This window comes from Euprymna scolopes, chromosome 21 (genome assembly GCF_053919585.1).
Source record: "Euprymna scolopes isolate OS-2025 chromosome 21, ASM5391958v1, whole genome shotgun sequence".
Classification (NCBI taxonomy): domain Eukaryota; kingdom Metazoa; phylum Mollusca; class Cephalopoda; order Sepiida; family Sepiolidae; genus Euprymna; species Euprymna scolopes.
The window spans coordinates 92,478,115-92,498,136 of NC_136502.1; the positions used below are offsets into that span (position 1 = coordinate 92,478,115).

General features: G+C 34.0%; 1 protein-coding gene and 1 pseudogene across 1 annotated transcript in view; one reads left to right on the top strand and one right to left on the bottom strand.

Annotated features, from left to right (window-relative positions):
* The first annotated feature begins 1,216 nt into the window (after positions 1–1,216).
* LOC145242576 (transferrin 2-like) overlaps positions 1,217–20,022 on the top strand; it is a 57,943-nt gene continuing 39,137 nt past the window's right edge. Inside the window, exons 1-4 of the mRNA XM_080105667.1 lie at positions 1,217–1,364; positions 9,633–9,783; positions 12,894–13,018; positions 18,430–18,525. Of these exons, the coding sequence (XP_079961793.1) occupies positions 1,289–1,364; positions 9,633–9,783; positions 12,894–13,018; positions 18,430–18,525 (448 nt within the window). The 5' untranslated portion in view covers positions 1,217–1,288. The remainder of the gene's footprint in view (positions 1,365–9,632; positions 9,784–12,893; positions 13,019–18,429; positions 18,526–20,022) is intronic.
* LOC145243096 (5S ribosomal RNA) lies at positions 11,063–11,179 on the bottom strand (annotated as a pseudogene).

Genomic DNA, 20,022 nt, shown 5'->3' on the forward strand with positions numbered 1-20,022 from the left:
TTTGCAAAAAAAACAAACAAACTTAAATATGTTTGCAAAAAACAAACAAACAAAAAAAAAACGTTTAAAATTAAACATTTATTTTTATTTCAACGGTGCCATTATATACATTTTGTGCTTCCGTAACTGGGTGGACAGACATTAACGCCACCTATAGTCAAACGGAGGAAACAGGCTCTCTCTTTCTTCACGATTACCACTTTTAAATGTAATTCAAATTTTATTAAATTGTTTTTTTTTGTTTTTTTTAAGTGAGAGAAAGTGCGCTAGTTGACTACCGGGAGACTTACTTTTAAGAATTTGGAATTAAATTGTTACGTTAAAGTAGTACAGAAGTTACAAAACACTATTCCCGTGTTAAATAATAGGTTTCTAAATAATTAAACTAAAAACAGAACATGTTCGACAATAAATACCCAACTTCTTAATAGTGGTCTGGTCAACCAGGGCATTTTTACAACAAAAAAAAAAAAAAAAAAAAAAAGTATTTAAAAAAAAAAGTATTTGTGCAGAATACGGACCGTGCTGAAATAATAACGTTATTATTTAGAAACCCATTATGGGGAGTGAACTATTCTGTACTTTCACCTAACAATTTAATAAACAAAATATACCATAAAATTTAAATTTTATTTGAAAAAAACAATCTAAAAATAGCACCGTTTGTATTCAGCATAAATACAAAAATTAATAAAGGTACTCATGCAGAGAGTGATCCGTGCTGAAATAACGTTATTATTTTAAAAGCCATTCTTAACATGGGGAGGGTGTTTTTTTTGTTTTGTTTTTTTTACTTATTCTGTACTTTACAATTGAATAAAAAAAAAACCTTACAATTGAATAAAAAAAAACATATCATAAAACTTTAATTAAACGTGGAAATACGATTTTTAAAAAATAGCGCGGATCACTCTCTTGCATTAGCACCTTAATGAATAAATAGTTAAAAGTTATACATGACCTGTCGAATATTTACTTGAATACAAAACTTATGAGATTTAACTTAATTTTTAAAGTTCGCTACAATTGTATTAAATTCTTATTCAAAAATAATTTAATGAAATAAAAATTATGCAAGTTTGTTTTTTTAAATTATCATAGAATATCTATAATCTAACTATTTAGATGAGAAGCAGGTAGTGTTTTTATTTTATTTTATTTATTTATTTATTTTTTTTTTTTTTTTTTTGACCTGGGATTATTTCGGTGTTATTTTTTTTTTAAGCCACACCTGTGGTGAACTTCCGATTAGGACAGGTGCGTGCGTCGCGACAGTTGATAAAAAATCATGGACGCCTTCAAGTTGGTGTGGCTATTTTTAACGTTAACAGTTGTTTTTGTAGTTCAAATTCAAGCTGAAGCGGGTATGTATAATTTTCACTGACATTTTGAAATACCTTGTTGCTGACAGGAAGAAAAATATTTTTCTATATTGACAAAAAACGGTTTGTATTTACGCCATAAGATTTTGTTTGGGTTTGTCCGCCAACCCAACAGGTAGATAGGTCAGGTAAAAAAAAATACTAAGTGATTAAGGATATGTATGTAATACGTTTGATTATTGTCTTATTTATTAGGTTCCTTTTATGTTGTTTTGTTTGTTAATTCAGAATAAGATATCCGTATTTATTGAAACGAATTAAAATATGATTATTTTAATTTACAAAACTTTATTTGAAGAGTAAAAAGGCGTCTTTAATGGTGACCTAATTATTTTCTCGTCTTTTACAATATCGGTTTTATACATTTTTTTTTTTTTTTTTTTTTTTTTTTAAATTACTAACTTAATTTTTCATTCATTTAAAAACTATTTATTCTCCAGTTGGGGTGGGGGCAGTACCCCCCTCTCATAAAAAGGGGGGGGGCACCTGGTTTGTTCTAAAAATACTCGTTCCAGCAACTCGGTCCCATGGTTGGTACGGTCCACCTCGGTCCTAGGTGTGGGTGTGCACCCACCCGAGTAGTATCGCTCCTCTTCGCGGACCTGAACGAGAATCCCCAACCTCCCCATATTAAGAACGGCTTTGTTTTTTGCAATTTCCTCAGTGGATTATTATTTATTGGACCCTAATATATAGGGAGGGGGTTCTCCTGAAATGGAACAGCATCATACTCACTCCACTAGTCCACTGATCTATAAAGCCTAGTACTGAGTTGAGTTAGGCATTTAAGATAAAACAAAACAAAAACAAAGAGTTTCTCCTTTAAAAAAAAAAAAAAAAAAAAGAAAAAAAAGTCAAATGTCATATAAATCACTTTTGGTTAGATTTTTACTGAAATCCTATATCTTAGAATCTAGAACGCCTTTTAATTTCAGCTAGAGGTAATAATAGAGGTGGGATCCTATTTTTTTTTTTTTTTTTTTTTTTTTCAGTAATCGTGTTATGAAAATTGACAACGGTGCCTCTAAAGCACCTCCAAATTTTTTATTATGATCAAATTTAAAATGGTTGATATTTTTTTTTTATTGTAAACATTATAAAACAAACAAAAATATTGGAAATTATTTTCCACTTGAATTTTTACAAATGTTTCTTCCCAGTATTTAAAAAAAAAAATTGACGCATTTTGCCTTTTGATACTAACTTATTGTTGTTCACAAGTTTCTGGAAAAGAAAATTAAAAGAAAAAAAACCCGGAAGTGAGAAAAGAAAAAAATGGCCTCGGATGGAGATATATATATATATATATGTGTGTGTGTGTGGTGATTATTAACATTATTTAAACTACAATTGTAACGAATTAAAAAAAAAAAAAAAAAAAAAGTGGTTCTATAGTATTGTTTATGCTTTTCAACATTTTTTTAAAATGAAAACAAATCTTTTTTGTTTTGTTTCCATAAGAGGAAGTGACGTCACAGGCATGGCGTCTTTAACCATTTAAAAATTTATTGTATCCTAAAATGTTTAAGACTTCTTTTTAAGATGGCATTTCTTCACTCACGTTAACCTAAATTAGTTTTATTTGTGGCATATAGATACAGGATACTTTTTTTTCTTTCTTTCTTTTTTTTTAATCTATGTCTTAAAATATAATTAAAAAAGGCATTACTGAACTAGTTGTAGTGGTGGAACATTCTTGTTTAAGAAAATATATTTTACAGAATCTCATATACGTTGTTTCTCCACTAATAAAAATGTGAAGTGAAAAACTTAACCGTTATATAAAGACAACATTCAGGCTCCAAATAAAGCAAGGAGCACCTTATTTCTTATTCAACGTTCTTTCTGCAAACTTAATCCTGAGATATTTCGCCCATTTTATATCTCCCTTGTCAAAGTATGGTGTCCAGGCATCTGTTCCATATATAATTCATGGTATTTAATGTCTGGAGAGAGTTCAAAGACTGACTACTTAGATGGTGCAAGTTCTATTGGATCTATCCTATGAAAATTGATTCTAGAAACTTAACCTGTTCTTCTTTAAGCACTAATGGTTACATAGTGATTTCATTTTTGGCTTTTTTTTTTTTCAATTTTCACCCCAAACAAGGAGCACTGTAGCAGTTAACAAACTATTTACTATAAGCGGATCATTGCCCGGTGCCAAAGTGATTTGGCCACACTGACCAATCAGTTGGCAGGGCGCATTGATTTGAGCTGCCCCCTTAAGGACTATTTTTAGCCCTTTGAGATTTCGGCTGCGATTGCCAGAAAAACGCCAGCAAGCGACCTATACAGACCTCTCTCACTCACCCCTCCCACTGCTACTTGTTGACAACTGCAGTCTGATGGCAGACGACACCTTCAAACAGACATTTACACTTTCTTTCTCTCCAGTTTGAGATACAATCTCGCCTTTTTTTTTTTAAATAAACCCTTTATTATTGTTTTGTTAAAAGCAATGTCGTTTGGCCTTGTTTATTTAAGTAATTATTAGGAGAGAAATGCACAACATTTCTCTCCTATAGCACTGCCATTTTGAAGTAGGGGGCTACTATCAGGGACATAAGTTGCAGAGGTATTATAAGTGGCAAGATGTCTGTTCACATTACACTTGAACTTCTGCATGTCAGTACAGTTGGGAAAGCAGGATCCTGGAAGGGATTTCCAAAGTCTAGCAGTTCTAGGGAAGAAGCTACTGGAGTAGAAGGCCTTCTTACACCTAGGGATCTCTACTGTGAAGGGGTGGGATTTAGCTGCTTGTCGGGTTTGTCAGAGGTATTCATGTTGAGGGGTACAAGTGTTTGTAGTTCGTCAGAGCATTCACCATTAAAGTACTTGTAGAACAGGCAGAGGGATACAACATTTCATTGCTGGGACAGAGGCCTAGATGCTGGGACAGAAGCCTAGATGGCAGTTCAGGTTGGCGACTCACTTTTGAACCCTGTCCAGGAGTGAGACAATTAGCAGATGCACCAGCCTAAATGTGATAACAGGCTTCAATTACTTCAATGGTCATTGATATACCTCTGGACTTATTTCTCACTCCTGCACCAGAAAATGTTTATGCAGCTATCAAGAAACTATTCTATCAATTACTAGCCTGGGTGCCCAGCATTAGAGGTGTGTTGAGCAACAAAAAAAAAAGTGGTGGTAGTAGGTAGGTAGGCTCAAATCCATATAGCGAAGGAGGAAAAGAATGTGAAAAAAAAAAAAACCCTGTCTTTGCCGTTGCGTCCATCGCCAAACCGGAAGTGGCAAAGGTTTAAATTAAGGCTAGTCAATTAGAGAGGGATGACTTTCGAAAATATCTGCGAAAAAAGTGACCCCTCCTTGTAGAAAAGTGTCCAGTTGAGGGTGAAGGAATTAATGTTTTTAGCTAATTTTTCGATATTTGTCATCCGAAGGGTCGAGCTTCAAAACGATACTGATCTCATAAAAATCTGATGCCTCTGTCAAAAGTTTTAGGCAGGCATACATACATACATGTTTTTAAACAGGCAGGTGAGATTTATATAATAGATTTCGATTGAACTGAAAGAGGACCGCTTTCTTAATCAGGATCCCTGGACCTTGAAATAGATTTCCAAGGGATGTAATAAATGTGCCAACAACGCACGGTGAAATTGAACAGATGCTGAGTTACTGTGTTTTCTTCTGTGTCAATTTCTATCACCTTTTCTCTACATGGCAGCTGAAGCATGCTGGTTTTATTTTTTGATAAATGAATTGAATCAAATAATTTAGGTAAAAATGGCACAACTTGTGTAAATGTATATTTAAAATGTTATCGAGTCCAAGTACAGTTCGAGATGTTAACACTGATGTTACTTGCCACTGATAAAATGGAGATCAAGCCAATAAAATTCTGCAGGCCTCTGTAGCAGTTACACATGTAAGATTTTTCACTAACATGACCTCCAATCTGTAATGGAATGGAGACAAAAATGGATGGTCACATTCAATGCTGCCAAGACTAAACTGGTTTCCTTCAATAATTACAAGAAACCTTCTCTGCCACCTATAGCAATGGCCAGTGACTCCCTGTCTGAAAGTACATCTTTCAAACTGCTTGGCCTAACATTCACAGGAAACATGAGTTGGAACAATTATATTGAAAACATTGCCAGGGCTGCTGCGAAGAAGGTAGGCTCTCTCTACCGTGCTAGAAAACTACTGACACCTGAAAGTATCCTGTACCTCTATAAGGCCACCATTTGCCCATGTATGGAGTGTTGCTGTCACATTTGGGCTGGTGCATCTGCTGCTAGTTTATCGCTCCTAGACAAGGTTCAAAAGAGAGTTGCCTATCTGATAGGCCCTGAACTGTCATCTAAGCTTCAGCCTCTGTCCCATCGACGAAACATTGCATCCCTCTGCCTGTTCTACAAGTATTTTAATGGTGAATGCTCTGACGAACTGCAGACACTTGTGCCCCCACGACGTAGACACCCTCGACAAACCCGACAGGCAGCTAAATCCCACCCCCACACAGAAGAGATCCTTAGATGTAGAAGTAGTTTCTTCCCCAGAACCGCTAGACTCTGGAATTCCATTCCAGGTCCCTGCTTCCCCAACTGTACTGACATGCAGAAGTTCAAGTGTAACGTGAACCGACATCTTGCTTCCCAAATCCCAACATAGTACCCCAGTAGCTGCTGCCCCTGATAGTAGCCTCCTACACCACAGTGGCAATGTGCCTTGTTTGGGGTGAAAATGTAATAAAAAAAAATTTTTTAAAAAGTCGCTTGTGTAGTGTTTAGTATGTTGTTCGGTTGGATAACACAGGTATGTTCAAACTCGCACAGTAATACACCGGGTGATTAGAACACCTTTGCATTTGAAAAGAAACTTTGTTCATGGAAGTCTGTTTAGTTTTAGCTTCTTTTCTATGGAATACAGTGCAATATAACTGAATTAATAATAGAACTCTCTTGTCCCTTCCTCTTGCTGCTCAGTGCAAAGTTGCACCCCTTTGTTTATATTTGCAAGGTCAGCATGTGAATCGACACACACTCTCACTTATAAATACTCTGTATAGATTTGTTAGCAGAATAAAACTTACTCATCTTTTCTCTGTCCTTACTCTATACGGTCCTCTTCTATATCAAACAATCCCAATCGGATGAATATAGACACAATGTCCCTATTATATTAATCACCATTTGGTTTTTACTTGCAGGTGCTGCCTGACATTGGCCGGTCATAAAAAATCCTTAAATATGATATTTTAATTTATCCAGATTTCGTATATATTATTATAGTCAATTCTCTATAGATTATTTCATATTATTTCATACTCTATGTATAATTGTGATTTTAAAAGTAAAAAATAGAAAATTATCACTTGGTTGCCATCAGCTAGAATTGAAACTCAAACCGAAAGCAAAATTTGTAGCATTCCAGCCTGAGACATTACCGCATGAATCATTATCAATCAGATAAGAAATAGCTGAAAATAAACTTGCATTAATATACAAATCTATCTATATATCTATAAAAGTGAACGTGTGTGCGTGCGCATTTCCCTACGCAATAACTGTCAATTTTCAGTCTACAGACTCGAAATTTGATATACAGGGTACTGAGATTTTGGAAAATCTATGTGATCGGTTTTCGGCCAGAAATTTGGCTGTTAAGGGGTTCAACGATTTGACCTTTCATAACTCTACGAAACTCCTCCGACAATTTTGGGTCTAAACACTTGAAATTTTAGATAAAGGTTCCTTGGGCATGGATCTAACTTAATAACTTGATTTGAGCCCAAAACAATAAATGTTAAAGGGGTCTTAATAGGGGTCAGTTTAAAAAATTTAACCACTTCAGTCTCTACCAAATTACTCAGACAATTTCTGGTCTAAACATTTGAAATTTTACATAAAGTGTAAGAGATAGGGCAAGCTTTTTAATCGGTTTTGGGTCGGAAATTTGAGTTACCAATATATAAATGTATGTATGTATATTTGCATGTCTGCCTAAAACTTTCGACAGAGGAGACTGATTTTTACAAGATCAGTATCGTTTTGAAGTTCGACCTTTCAGACGACAAATATCGAAAAATTGGCTTAAAACATTAATATCTTCACCTGCAACTGGGCACTTTTCTACAGGTGGGGGGGGTCGCTTTTTTCATCAATATTTTCGAAAGTCTTCCTATCCTTTCGATTGTCTAGCTTTAATTAAAACCTACATCACTTCCAGTTTGGCGGTGGTCGTAACAGCAAAAACGTCAGGTTTTTCCTCCTTTGGTGTAAGGGTTCGAGCCTGCCTTCCTACTACCACTTTTTTTTTCTTTTCTCAACATATACCTCCAAATACCCGGGCAATGCCAGGCACCCATGCTAGTGTATATATATTTGTGTATTTGTAGAATAACAGTATAAGTTGACTTACGCTTGCCAAGTTGTAATTTCTTTCAATTTTGACCTCTTAACAACTATTTTGACTGGGTAAAGACCCATAAAAACCGTCCACAAAATATGCACTCATGCGACCTACCTTCTCAGATGAGATACAGTTAGAAAAATGGAGACAAACAAACAGTGAATTTGATAAATGGGATTATGTGGTTGGTTAGGAAGAAAGTTTGGATAAAAATAAATTTTTAAGGTAGAGTTAGCTGTGGTTGGACACATCTGACTGAAATTGAATAAAAAGGGTTACCATCTTCCATGAGTAACACCAACATTCCCACTATTAAATATGTATCAATTTTTTTCAAGGAAACACTAGAAGGTAAGAATTTTTTGGTTGGCTTTTGACGATAAACGAAAAGTGTATTCTGGAATTTCATTTCACTTGCGGCTAAATGACAAAACAGGATCTGGGACTGCTTTGAATCATATTTGTGGTACCTAGCTTTATTGGTGCACATCGATAGAGAGTCTGTGCCGTCATGTCTTGACTTTCACACCATTATAAGTCTAGGCATGAGTGTGCAAAGCCAAACTACAACTCCATGTAAAACAGACATTATACCAAATATGATGATGAACCGGTAAAGTATCTACATGCCACATTTCGTAGAAATCCATTCACTAATTTGAGTTTCTAGCAAACAATTTTATGTGAATTTGTTTTTGTGTATCGTTTGAGGGAGGCCTTCCTCAGATGGTTAACTGTGACCAGATAGGAATGCTGGGTCTTGGAACTGTATTCCGAGTAATTATGGCCTTCCATAGTTGTTGCCTTACCACTTTTTTTTTTTTTTTTTTTTTTTTTTTTTTTTGTCAACTTCAAGTGGAAGAAGGCCAGAGGATGAGTTGGCCAATATGTGGTGAAACAACAACTATGAGGATAACAGTCCGCAAAAAAAAAAAAAAAAAATGAACAAATTATGAAGCCTCATCTCAAAGGATTCCAAAACAAAAAAAAATAAAATAATATATAAAAATAAATTGTCTATATCACCTTGAGAAAGTCTCATGATTACAAAAATTTGGATTTAAAAAAAAAAAAATCATTTTTTTTTCTTTTTTTTTTCTTTTTTTTTTTTTTAAATTCTGCTTCATGTTATCTGGTTTCTTAACATTTTTTTCAAATAAAGGAAGTTCTTTATACATACATGTCTATTATTGCCCTGTCTGATGCCTCCGTTTTTCTTTGACGCGTTACATCAGTGGTCTTTCATCGTTTCATCTGTTTAATTTAGACAAATAACTCATTTCATGAAGAAAAAGTCACAATGGAAGACGATTGCTGAGTCTTTAAGGTTTTATTTGGAGAGAATGAACTAAGGAGAGAGAGAGAAACGTTTGCAAGTTTTCATATGGTTTTATTTGGTGAGAGTTTACTTGGAGAGAGTGACTCATCGTAGCTAGTTATTTACTTCTTAAACAGAACGTTCTAACTTAACCGAATGAGTGATGAGCACACAGATATTGAAGTAACATTTGTCTTAGAATACAGGCTTCCTACATTATTGACAGTGTCTCGTTTGCACAGCTTCTCTGAGAGACTGATATGAAAACCTTAGTTTTCTCTCCGCTTGAAAATGTGGCATCATTCTTCATAGTCTGCACCCTGCCTCAACTTTGTCGCCCATTTTTTTTTTTCCATTTAACCTTAAGAATGATTCTGTTTTACAGATGTGGATTATCGTGCACTCTGTATGACCCTTGTCAAAATTCACACTAGCTGACTTAATCACTACCAACATAGAGTCCTGACATGTAGCATTAATAACTAATTATCATTTATTTTCATTTGAGTATTTAAAAAATTGATATTGCTTTCTTTTTATTTTACCAGAGGTTGTGGTGCGATGGTGTGTAGTGAACAGAGCTGAGAAAATAAAATGCCAAACGTTAAAAGATAAATTGGCGGTCATCTCTCAACAGAATACTGTGATTGGTAATAAAGTAAAAAAGTACGAACTTGTCTGTTGGCAAAGACATGATATGTAAGTAAATGTTCTATGATTTATTTAACAAAATGGGCTGCATGTGATAGACTGACCTTTTAGAATCTGTGGGTTTGTATTACTGTACACAAAGATTCGAAAAAGTTGTCAAAAAACAAATATGTAACAAATAAATGTTATCAAAGGCAAGATAAGTTACTTTTCTACCTAACTGGATAAGTTTTTAGTGTTTTTTATTTAATGTAACATGTTTATTCAGCTCAAAAAACAGTGTTTACCGATGTATTGGAAAATTTTAAATGGCGCTGGACTCTCTCTTGAACACAGTAAGTTTGAGGAAATAAGTTAAAAATATACAATATACTGTTAGAAACTCTCAATATATGTTACCATGAAATAGGCTGACATATATTCAAGAGCATGAAACACCAGTGTCTATAGGTCTAAAAATAATTATCATTTCTAGAGGATGGAATGATAAAACTGCTGCCCTAAAGAAAATAACACTACAGCTTTATTTTAAAACTTTTATTGAAAAAATGAATTCAAGTAACTTGATTATGTAGTAGAGCTGACATCTATTCAATGTAGCCGCCTTCAGCCTCAATCACTGCCTTTTAAATACTGTTAATCTTACACATATCTATGCACATTTTAACCTAATTTTCGATTCCAAAACCTTTTTTTAAACTTAATTTTCCATTGTTGGTACTAATGGTAAAATGGTAAATAATTATTGATTTTAAGCAAACAGTAAATAATGAATCCAGGTAAAAAAAAAAAAAAAAAAGTAACATGGTAAAATGGCCTGGGTAGTAAAATACGAAAAAAGAAGAAAAACTAATTTAGAATGAAGGATTAGTTGCCCAGCTTGTAAATTTATGATAAAATGATCACTAGGGCTGTGACAACAGAATATTCTTTTCATTCTTTTGACTCTCATGTATATACCTGACACAGTTACACACAGTCACTCAACTGAGAACCACATCAGTCTATATAAAAACATACGATATTAACGGGTATATACTCAAGAGTCAAAACAATGAATAGAATATCTCATTACTTGTGTCTCTTTGTATCTATGTATGTAATCATGATACGTCTAGTGTGTGTGCATATGTCATTGTTTCATCCAATGCCAGTGGGTACAGGTGAAACGTGAACAAATTCCGTGGAATCTTTCACATTTTTTTCTATTTTTTATTCTGACGCCATCACTAGACGGGTTGCCTACCACGGCTTAAGAGAGGCCCATTTACTCTCGAGAGAAGGATAGACTGCGCCAGTTTCCCAACCTGGTATTTTTACTTCACGGTACATACAGCACCTTGCCTTCCCAAATGGTCACCCATCTGGTACTGGCCAGGCTCAACGTTGTTTAACTTTGGTGATCTGGTGAGAACCAGTGTGTCAACGTGATTGTGCCATATATATATATATATATATATATATATATATATACACGATAAAGTTCACCATACCCTTTCTTTTTTCTTATTTTTTCCTGTTATCTTGGTCTTCTGGGATGTGATTCTTCCTGTCACTGGTTGATAAGTTGTAAAGAACATCTAAGACAAAAACACAACGCCCATTTTCTGGCAAGGATCACTTTATTTTGTCTACGAGTGAACTGGGGGACCCCTTGCATTGTTACCTCAAGCTTTTTTTCTGACGCATCTTAGTGCTAATATTGATACGCCTGTTCCTCCCAAAATTGGAAACTAGACTGACTTGCATGCAAAAAAAGATATCTTCCTCTCTTTCTTTTATGCTCTCCTTTGTTTCTTTCTTTCAACATTCTCTTTCTTATGAACCCATATAACCTATTTCAAGTGCTATCGTTGACCTCAGCTACAGATTTTGACATACGTCAGCCTTAACCCTTGAACTCTTTTTGTACTCGCCAACCTTCACAGCAAAATCACAATTTTCAACATGCCAGCGTAACCCGAGATAGTGTTACATGATAAGGGCTGTCCCCTTTTCATGTAAGTATAAAAATAGAGATTTAGTTAAAATGAAAATGAAATAGTATAGACGAAATTCGAACCTCGTAATTTAGGTTTAGAAATAGATTACATGTGAGAATTAGAAAATGGAATGTAAAACAGCTTAGAGATAAAATAGTTTCAGGAAAAGAATGTGCACTGTCAATTTTGTTATGCAAATTCAATTGAAAGAATGCAGCTACAAGATAATTTAATAAACATGTTTTTAACATATTGGAAATATAGATTACTGAGAATATAGGTTAAAATTCCTTTTGTAAACAAAGGAAAAAGTTTTGGACACACATGTCCAGAACACCTGAAAGAAGACACATCTTTTAACATGTGTATGATGTCATGGAAAAATGGGAAGTTCTAGAGATAGTTAGAAAACTTTAGAGTTAAGAAAGGAGAAACTGGGAAAAACTCAGGAGTGTTTGAGAACGACAGACGGTAGTCTGCAGTTTGGAATTCGAACGTCTAGAAGCGAGACGGTCACTTTGAAACTTAATGTGAAGCTTTGAATTCTTGATGAGAAAACCACTGCCGGTCGTGAGAAGAAATAGACCCATCATGTGTTTTTATAAACGTCGTCTTTGTGTTGTGATTCTACCAAAAGGTAATGTGAAAATTGTTATTATATGTCTATATATCTGTGTTATAAAATGTCTTGACATACACATCCTACATACACGTCTCTACATCTCATATCTACACTAAGACTGTCTGAACACTATCTCCTCACTCTAAGAGCTTCCTTCAATGAGTCTAAGTATGAACATTTTTAATATAAATATGAATCTTCATAACACGAACACGGAACAACAATCTCTCTTACAACAACATCCCTCTCAATAAAATTCTCTCTCTCTAAGACTCTCACTATTTAATAAGACTTAACAACGAACAAAAATAACAATCACAATAACAAAAATAATAATGGAACGTAACAATAGATTACATATCACATAAACTTAATACACACACTTAACTTTATTTAAATAGTGGTGTAGCCTTCAGGAAGTCTCAAGTCTTTATTGAGTAATAAATAAAAAAAATAAGATTTTAATTTTTTTCTTTTGTATTTAGAGTGGAACCATTTGCTTATATTGTGGTGTTTGACCCAATTTTCTTAAATGTCTGATCGTTTGTTTTCAGCTTTGAATGCATGGATGATATTCAGAAAAACATTGCAGATTTGCTTACGCTTGACCCAGGACAAGGCTACTACGCTAGCACTTACCACAACATGCGTCCAATCATGGCAGAAAGATACAATACAGGTGAGTCTGTTTAAATTACTTTAGTGTGCTACCAGATCAGACTGTCTGAAGATATCGGTTTCCTGACTTAAATGCATCAAATGTTGATGTTATTGATTTTTTTATTATTATTCTTTTTTTGTTTTGCAAAACTCAGTCATGTTTTGCATGGCCAAAAACAAATTTTTTTCTACAAAACAATCAAACTAAACACCATGAATAAATATATGAAAAACTTCAAGCATATGTTTTTTTTTTTTTTTGTTATTTTATTTTATTTTTTGTAAAAACTGGATTCTGAATTAAATTACCTGAAAAGGGCTGATATGCCATAAAACCAATCTATTTAATTGCAGGTAATTAAATAATTTTTATTTTTCAGAGGAATAATTTATTATACATGTTTTGTTTTGTATTTTCTTTTTTATTTATTACTTTCTATAAATAAGTGTTAAAATCAAAACAATAATTTAAACAGAAAACAGAAACACCAAATTAAATTATTTGGGAGGAGGGATACTCATTTGTTTAGATGCTGTGTTTTTGTAATAGCACGCTGTCTGACATTTCCCAGTCGTAAAATCTGCTTATTTTAATTTATGCAAATTTTGTATTTATTATTATAGAGCCAATTGATGTGTTGTACCCAATATATAGCAGTGATTTCAAAAGTTCAAAAAATAAAATAACTTTTGTGCCATCAGCTAGAATTGAAACCAAAACATTTAGCTCTCTCGCGTTATTTGTTACCATTTGAGCCAATAATGGATTGATATTAGAACTTTAAAAAATAACTAATTTAAACCTATAAATATTTGCACATGTGTAAAAGCGCACTTTAAGTCGATTTATGCCTGCCAAGTTCCAATTTTTCTTAGTTTTTAGCTAGTAAATATAGCTGCTAAGTCAAATTTGTCCACTGGCCAGAATTCCCTGTATATCAAGTTTCAAATCTGTAGACTAAAAATTGAGAGAGTGTGATAAGAGACCATTTTGCACACAGACAAGATCACTTATAGATATCTATATATCTATAAAAGTGAAAATGTCTGTACATTTTCCTACCAAATAACTCTGTCAATTTTCAATCTAGAGACACAAGATTTTACATAAGGGGTATTGAGATTTGGGAAAAAAATTTTTAATTAGTTTTTGGCCAGAAATTTGGCTGTCAAAGTTCAACGATTTGACCTTTTTAAAAACTCTACCAAACTCCCCCGCCAATTTTGGGTCTAAACACTTGAAATTTTAAATGAAGGTAACTTGGACATGGATCAAACTTTTTAATTTGATTAGAGACCCCAAAAATAAATGTTATGGGGTTAAAATTGGGGTCAAAGTTAAAAAAAAAAAAATTTGATCTCTGCCAAATTACTCAGCCAATTTCTGGTCTAAACATTTGAAATTTTACATAAAGGGTATTCAGAGATAGGGCAAGCTTTTTAATCGGTTTGGGTCGAAAAATTGAACTGCCAAGTGGTCAAAGTTCAAAAGATTTGACCTTTGCAGTGTCTAGCAAACTGCTCAGCGAATTTTGGGTCTAAACATTTGAAATTTATACATAACGGCTATGCAGACATGTAGCAAGCATTTTAATCAGTTTTGGGGCGAAAATTTGGCTGCCAAAAGGTCAAAGTTGAAAGAGTTGACCTTTGCAGATTCTACCAAACTTCTCTGCCAATTTTGGGTCTAAAGACTTGAAATTTTAGATGTAGGTAGCTTGGACATGGGTAAAACTTTTATTTTGATTTGAGACCAAAATAATAAATGTTAAGGGGTCAAAATTGGGGTCAAAGTTTTAAAAAATTGACCTCTGCAGTCTCTACGAAATTCCTCATAAATTTTAGTCTAAACATTTGAAATCTTACATAAAGTTTATTCACACGTAGGGCAAGTTATGAACAGTATATAGGGGTCGATCAAAGCCAGACTGAACTGCTAGTAGATCTATAAAAGTGAAATTGTTTGTATGTACAATTCCCTACCAAACTACTGTCAATTTTCAGTCTATAGACTCAAGATTTAACATAAGGGGTATTGAGATTTTGGAAAATCTTTTTAATCGGTTTTCGGCCAGAAAGTCAAAGTTCAACGATTTGACCTTTGAAAACTCTATCAAACTCCTCTGCCAATTTTGGGTCTAAACACTTGAAAATTTAGATGTAGGTTACTTGGAACTGGATCAAACTTTTTAATATATATATATATATATAATATACACATCTGCATATAAAGTTATGAACAGTATATAGAGCCAGAGTAAAGCCGGGCTGAACTGCTAGTGTATATATATAATAAAGTTAGAAAAGCATTTCATCCAAGGCATAAAAATTGTTAAACAAAATGTTTTTACTATAGGCTTTAAAAATAAAGGTACAAGATTCAATTTGAAATTTATTTATCTTCAAAGTGCACTTTTATGAATTTTACAAAGTAAGGTATAAAAATTTAATTTAAATTGAATCAAAAAATTACCTTGGATTTATTTTATGTAATGTACATCTTGTTGCAATTTAAAAACATTATCTTTCATCTAGCAATTAATGATACAGATATAAAATTTTCAATGATTTTTTTTTTTTTTTTTAAGTGCAACAGAATGTGCATTACATAAAATAAATCCAAGGTAATTTGATTCAATTTAAATTAAATTTTTATACCTTACTTTGTAAAATTTATAAAAGTGCACTTTGAAGATAAATAAAGTTCAAATTGAATCTTGTACCTTTATTTTTAAAGCCTATAGTAAAAACATTTTGTTTAACAATTTTCATGCCTTGGATGAAATGCTTTTCTAACTTATATATATATGGAGAGAAAGAGATAAATTTTATAAATAGAATTTAAATAAAGTTATTTGTTGGAGTGAGAATACTTACTGACTTGTTTGTTTGGCAGCAATGTGTGGGTTTTTTTTTTGTTTTTTTAAGGGGGGGGGGGCTTTTTTTTTAATTTCCAATTTGAAAAAATGATGAATCATTTCCTGGGTTGTATTAATACACGATAACATGAAATGATTTGATAACTTTCAATGATTCAAATGGCAAAAGAATAAATAAGACAACTGTTCTTCATATAAGTGATTAAATCTTAATCGCTTGTAGATGAGGGCCTCGTTGTAGTCATGGGCAGCATATTTTGCTGGTACATATGAACATTGCAGTGATAGATTGACCAAGAAAAGGAGGGGGTCACAGAGAATTGAAAATATCTGTACCAGTGTCTAACCACCTAAGAGATATTTTCTTTGTTTGAAAAAAAAAAAATACTTCACTGAATGGAGAAGTCATGCTGGGATCAGCCTTTGTGAGAAAAACAATGTCCAGACTTATCTGTAGATAACCCCACCCCCCCATGAATAGAGACCGTCTAGATATTATCTGGTTCATGTCTCAAATTATTTACCTCTGAGCAGCCGATAGTGACCAGTCGGGGGAGAGGTGGTGAAAAGATTCTAGGAGGTTGGAAGGAGAGCTAGTTATAGCTTCCTTCTAGAGCAGAAGGAGTTGGAGGTGGTGGTTGATTTTGTTCAGAGCTACCGACCAGTGACGGGAAGAATCACATCCCAGAAGACCAAGATAACAGAAAAAAAAAAAAGAAAAAAAAAAAAAGAAAAAAAAGAAAGGGTATGGTGAACTTTATCGTGTGTGTATAATATATATATATATATGGCACAATCACGTTGACACACTGGTTCTCACCAGATCACCAAAGTTAAACAACGTTGAGCCTGGCTAGTACCAGATGGGTAACGATTTGGGAAGGCAAGGTGCTGTATGTACCGTGAAGTAAAAATACCAGGTTGGGAAACTGGCGCAGTCTATCCTTCTCTCGAGAGTAAATGGGCCTCTCTTAAGCCGTGGTAGGCAACCCGTCTAGTGATGGCGTCAGAATAAAAAATAGAAAAAAATGTGAAAGATTCCACGGAATTTGTTCACGTTTCACCTATAGGCAGGTTGGATCTCTGGAGAGCTCTTGGCTAAAGGACTCTCAAATGAACTTCTGTGTTTTGGTTTGGTCAGGCAAAATTTTTATTCTGCAAGTCTGCCATTCAACCTTAAATTTAAATCATAAAATTCTTCAAGAATGACATTGTCCTGAATCTCTGTGCCAAATCTTTACGTACCTCCCTCCCAACTTAGCGATGGATGCAAAACTCTTAAAATTTCCAAATGCATATATTTAATTTTAATGAAATTGAAACCCGTATTTAGAGGGTTTTCCAACATTTCTTCTGATTCTATTCGAAGGAGAAATGGGATGTGTGTGAGGTTTGTGTTCCATATAGAAAGAAAGGTTAGAGAATCTACAAAAATTTTCAAGTGTATTTTTATATAAAATTCACCTAAGACGATAGAAGTGTTCTCAAAAATCTAGATGCATCCCTAAAGGGAATCTGAGGGCATAACCTTACTAAAATTTAAAAATATATCCTATGTTTATTAAATTTACATTATAGAGAAAGGGATAGATATTTCTAGTGGAGACAATGAAAATGCTCCTGAATTTATAAGTACCGTTTTTAAACTTAAGGGAGTTATGGAGGCTGAATCTCCTTTAAAATTCCAAATATATCCTATTTTGATAAAATTTAAATTGTATATATAAAATTCTATGGGGAAGTTAACAGAAGTGGTCCTGAATATTTACTACATTATCGGTTGAATATGTATATGCCCCTACCTCTAAGTGACCTATGAGGACAGAACGCCCTTCAAAGTTGAAACACTTATATACAATTTTGCTGAAGCATGTATAAAAAGTTTTTCCTACATTTTAGCTGTCGTATATTAGTAAGTAAAGAAAATAGAAAAATGGCGTTATGAGCATAGTGAAAAAGAAGGTTCTTATTTAGAATTCGACTTAATTAAAATAAAGTATCTTTATGATGTACATACTCGTCACTGAATGAAAGATGTATTCCAAAAATTGTGTAAATTGATCAAGTAGTGTTTTATATAGAAGAAATTTTTTTTTTTTTTTTTTTTTTTTTTTGAGTAAATTATATTCATTATAGGGCTGATTTTTATCATTAAAATTGAATTATCTCCCTTTAATGATAAACAATGGTGGATCAGAAAAATAGTGCTTTGTTTAGTAATAAATTTGATTTTCTTAGTTAAAAAAAAATACTTGTTCAATTTACATAATTTTTGGAATATGACATTTTCATTCATACATCATAAAAATTTGTCTTGTTTTTTTTATTTTAGTCAAATTCTAGATAAAAACCAAAATGATATTATGATCCTCATTCGATTCCGAGCAACGTCAGGTCTTTTTACTAGTAAATAAATAAAAACTGATCTAACTTGTGTAGATGTTGGTGTTTTTTTTTTGTTTGTTTTTTTTTTATTTTTGCTTTTTGTTTTTTTTTTTTTTGTTTTTTGCTTTCTTATAAAAATTGTGCACCAATTTCTCTTTCTTTGCAGATAGTGATAGATTGAAGTTTTATGCAGTTGCTGTCATCAATGCTAATTCCAATATTGACATTAATTCTCTGGCAAATACAACGGTCTGTTTTCCAGGTAAACTTTTGTTATAACGGAAAAACCTAACACCTCTCTAACATTAACAATGGTTGACTAGTCATGAGAAACGCTGATGAAAAGAAAGATAGAAAAAGAGTTTGAAACACAGACAGAAAAAAGAAAGAAGCTCCCTAAATTGTAGGCAAAAATCTCTTTTAATAATACCTACGTATATGTATGTTTATGGGGAAAAATATGCTTACTCAGTTATATTCCACCCTTTATTTATACTAATCCTTTAATTAATGAAGCTCAATGTAACTACAGAGCATTTTTTTTTATATAGGAGTCCCCACTTATCAAGGCCCAGATGCCACTCGAGGATAAGGGTTAAAGAGTGTACAGTAGTCAATGGGACAATATCATAGTAATCGTTAGTAGGGTAAATTTTGTAAATTGAATTAAGCCGAGAGATAGAGCTTTCAAACGATACTACTCTTGTCAGTGTTGGTCGCATGTGTCGAAAGTTTTAGCAAGACATACGCGAGACGTGCAATAAGTAATGCCCCTGACCCACTTCCAGTTGTCTGATCTAGCTGAAATTTTGCATGTGCAATGATTTATATCTCTATGGCTTATGTGGCAAATTACAGCTCTGAACTAATTGTAGTTTCTGTTTTACAGGTGTTTGAACTGAGTCAGGTGTGACATGGAGCCTGTTGAATGTCAAGTAGTGATCCGGTTTTTGTATTTGAAAGGACGCACACCACAGGAGACTTTTGATGAAATGAAAGAAACTTATGGTGATAATGCCCCATCATATGACCTTGTAAAACGCTGGCATTGTGAATTCAAACATGGCCAGAAGTTTGTGGAAACAGCTCCCAGACCTGGTCGCCCCTCCCCCTTCTGCCATTGGTGAGGCATCTGTCTGTCAAGTTGAGGCTGCCATTTTGGAAGGTCGGTGCATTACTATTCGCCAAATAGCCCAAGATGTCAAGATAAGTACAGGGTTTGTGGAAACCATCATTCATGACCATATGCATAAGGTGTCTGCCAGATGGATTCTCAGGTTGCTCACACCATTCCAGAAGTGAGAACACGCCGAGTGCTCGAGGATGAATTTGGAGATGTGCCAAGAAGAAGAATCAAAGTTTTTTAAAAGACTGATTATACAGGATGAAACCTGGGTCCATCACTATCATCCGGAGACCAAAGCCCAATCAATGCAGTGGAAGCACTTGGACTCACCACCTCCAAAGAAGGCAAGGGTGCAGCCCTCCGCTGGCAAGGTCATGCTCACAGTTTTCTGGGACCAGGACGGAGTAGTGATGACAGATTTCCTGGCAAAGGGTACCACAATTACAGGAACCTATTATGCTTCACTTTGGAGGAAATTAAGGGAAGCTATCAAAATCAAGAGGCGGGGCAAGATCAGCAAATGTATCCTCCTCCTGCAGGACAACGCTCCGGTCTACAACTCGCATGTCGCCAGATCAGAAGCACGGACGTGTGGTTATGAAATCCTTCTCCATCCTCCCTACTCTCCTGACC